Source organism: Lepisma saccharinum, unplaced genomic scaffold (assembly GCF_977018435.1).
Source record: "Lepisma saccharinum unplaced genomic scaffold, izLepSacc3.1 HAP1_SCAFFOLD_872, whole genome shotgun sequence".
Classification (NCBI taxonomy): Eukaryota; Metazoa; Arthropoda; class Insecta; order Zygentoma; family Lepismatidae; genus Lepisma; species Lepisma saccharinum.
This window is the reverse complement of record NW_028143531.1, coordinates 73,645-75,806: the sequence shown is the minus strand read 5'-3', so window position 1 is coordinate 75,806 and position 2,162 is coordinate 73,645. Positions and strand designations below refer to the sequence as shown.

At 34.7% G+C, this 2,162-nt stretch overlaps 1 protein-coding gene across 1 annotated transcript; it reads left to right on the top strand.

Moving 5' to 3' along the window:
* Positions 1 to 1,074: 1,074 nt before the first annotated feature.
* Positions 1,075 to 1,629, top strand: LOC145983405 (uncharacterized). The gene has a single exon (XM_083116528.1). The coding sequence runs from the start codon at positions 1,075 to 1,077 to the stop codon at positions 1,627 to 1,629; it is 555 nt and encodes a 184-aa protein (XP_082972654.1).
* The last annotated feature ends 533 nt before the right edge of the window (positions 1,630 to 2,162 follow it).

Below are 2,162 nucleotides of genomic sequence, written 5' to 3'. Positions count from 1 at the left end.
TAATACATCGCCTTGTTTTAACCCATCATGAATTGTAAATTTGTCAGACACATTAATACCCACACGAATTTTACTTTCTGTTCCACTGGTGCATACTTTTATCATACTAACAAGCTTTTTAGGTATTCCAAACTCGGCTAATATATTATGTAATTTATCTCTTTTGACTGAAAGATATGCTTTTTTTAAATCAATGAATAACTGATGGACAGTTTGATTATATTCCCACTTTTTTTCAAGTGTTTGTGTGATGTGAAAAATTTGGTCTGTAGTTGATAATCACCTATAATTTAATTAGCATATGGGATTAGTCTTGTTAAAGAAATGTTACATAATATTTTATATGTTGTTGAGAGTAGAGAAATTCCACGGTAATTATTGCAATGCATTTTATCACATGTTTTAAACACAGGAACAATCATGGATTCTTTCCACTGTTGAGGGATTTATTCTTTATTCCATATTAAACAAATTAATTTATGAATTTGACATATTAATGAATTTCCACCATATTTAATTAACTCAGCTGGTATTAAATCAATGCTAGGTGCTTTGTTATTCTTTAGCCTTTTAATAGCACGTTTAACTTCAGTCAAGTTAGGTTCTGGAGCTATAGGTTCTGCTGTGTGGACTTCATTCACTTCTGATTTATCTCTTATATGGACATTTAAAAGGTCATTAAAGTAGTTCTTCCATCTATTTAGAATATCGCTTGGGTCAGCTAGAAAATCACCGTCTTTATCTTCTATCAAGTTTACTTTAGGTTGCCACCCCTTTCTAAAGTCATTTACACCTTTATATAAATCTCTGATATTATTATTTTTGCTGTTTGTTTCAATTTCGTTAATTTTGCTTTTCAAGTAATCTCTTTTTTTTACTTCTAAGCGTGCTGTTAACTTCTCGCTTTATTCTACGTACGAAATGCCCTATTTTTTGAGGCAGTTTAAATATAGTAAATCTTTCTTGTTTCAGGTCTGACTTGTCCGTTGGGTGCAGAAGGACTTAAAGTTGCTGCCTAAATTTTTTCAACGTGTGGCGCGCATTGCTGTTGGTGTATTGTGAATCAAAACTAAAATGGAGTCACTGCAGGAGAAGGCACAAACTGTGCTTTGGTACGCGGAGTTTAAATCCATTGTGATGGTGCAAAGGCAGTTTCGTTGTGTTTACAAGAAAGCTGCACCAGACGCCAAGAGGATAAAATCATGGAACAGACAGTTTCTGGACACTGGCAGCATTCTGAAGCGGCATGGAGGTGGTCGGCGTGTCTCCGAAGAACAAGTTGAGAATGTCGGCCAAGCGTTCCAGCGAAGTCCACGCAAATCAATTCGTCAGGCTTCACGGGAACTTCAGATGCCACGTGCAACTGTTCATAAGGTCCTCAGAAAGCGGTTACATTTGTATGCATACAAGGTGCAGATTCTGCAGGCCATCAAGCCAGATGACAAGCAACAACGATATGACTTTGCATGTGACATGCTTAACCGAATCGACCGGAATCCTGCCTTCTTGTCAAGTATAATGTTTTCTGATGAGGCCACATTCCATGTATCTGGTACTGTGAATAAGCATAACGTTAGAATTTGGGGATCAGAGAATCCACACTTAATCAGGGAAAAGTATTTCTCTTAATTTAGAAATTACTAAATAATTGTCACTGGCACAGTCAGCACCTCTATGTGTACGAACGTCAATTATACTAGTATGCCTTCTCTTATCAATGAGAATATGATCTATCTGATTATGAGTTTTACCATCTGGAGAAGACCAGGAATATTTATGGATATCTTTATGTTTAAAAGTGGTACTTTTCACAATTAAATTCTTTGAGGTTGCCAAAGTAATCAATCTTATATCATTATCATTACTTAATTCATGAAGACTATCTTTACCAATCGTGGGTTTAAATGTCTCTTCTTTGCCAAACTGTGCATTACAGTCACCTAACAGAATTTTCATATCATACTGATAAAATTTATCAAAGACCTGTTCTAACTCTGTATAAAAATCATATTTAGTAGTTGGTGCATGTATGTTTATTAAAATAATTTTACACCATCTACCCTGTAAAACTGCATATGTTATCCCCTCATTAATATATTCTACTGTTTTAAGAGTGGAGATAATTCTATTATTTATAAAAAAAGCCTGTTCCAAAATTATGA

Excerpts from the sequence above, each read along its gene's own strand:
- LOC145983405 (XM_083116528.1), top strand. The coding sequence starts at position 1,075 with ATGGAGTCACTGCAGGAGAAGGCACAAACTGTGCTTTGGTACGCGGAG.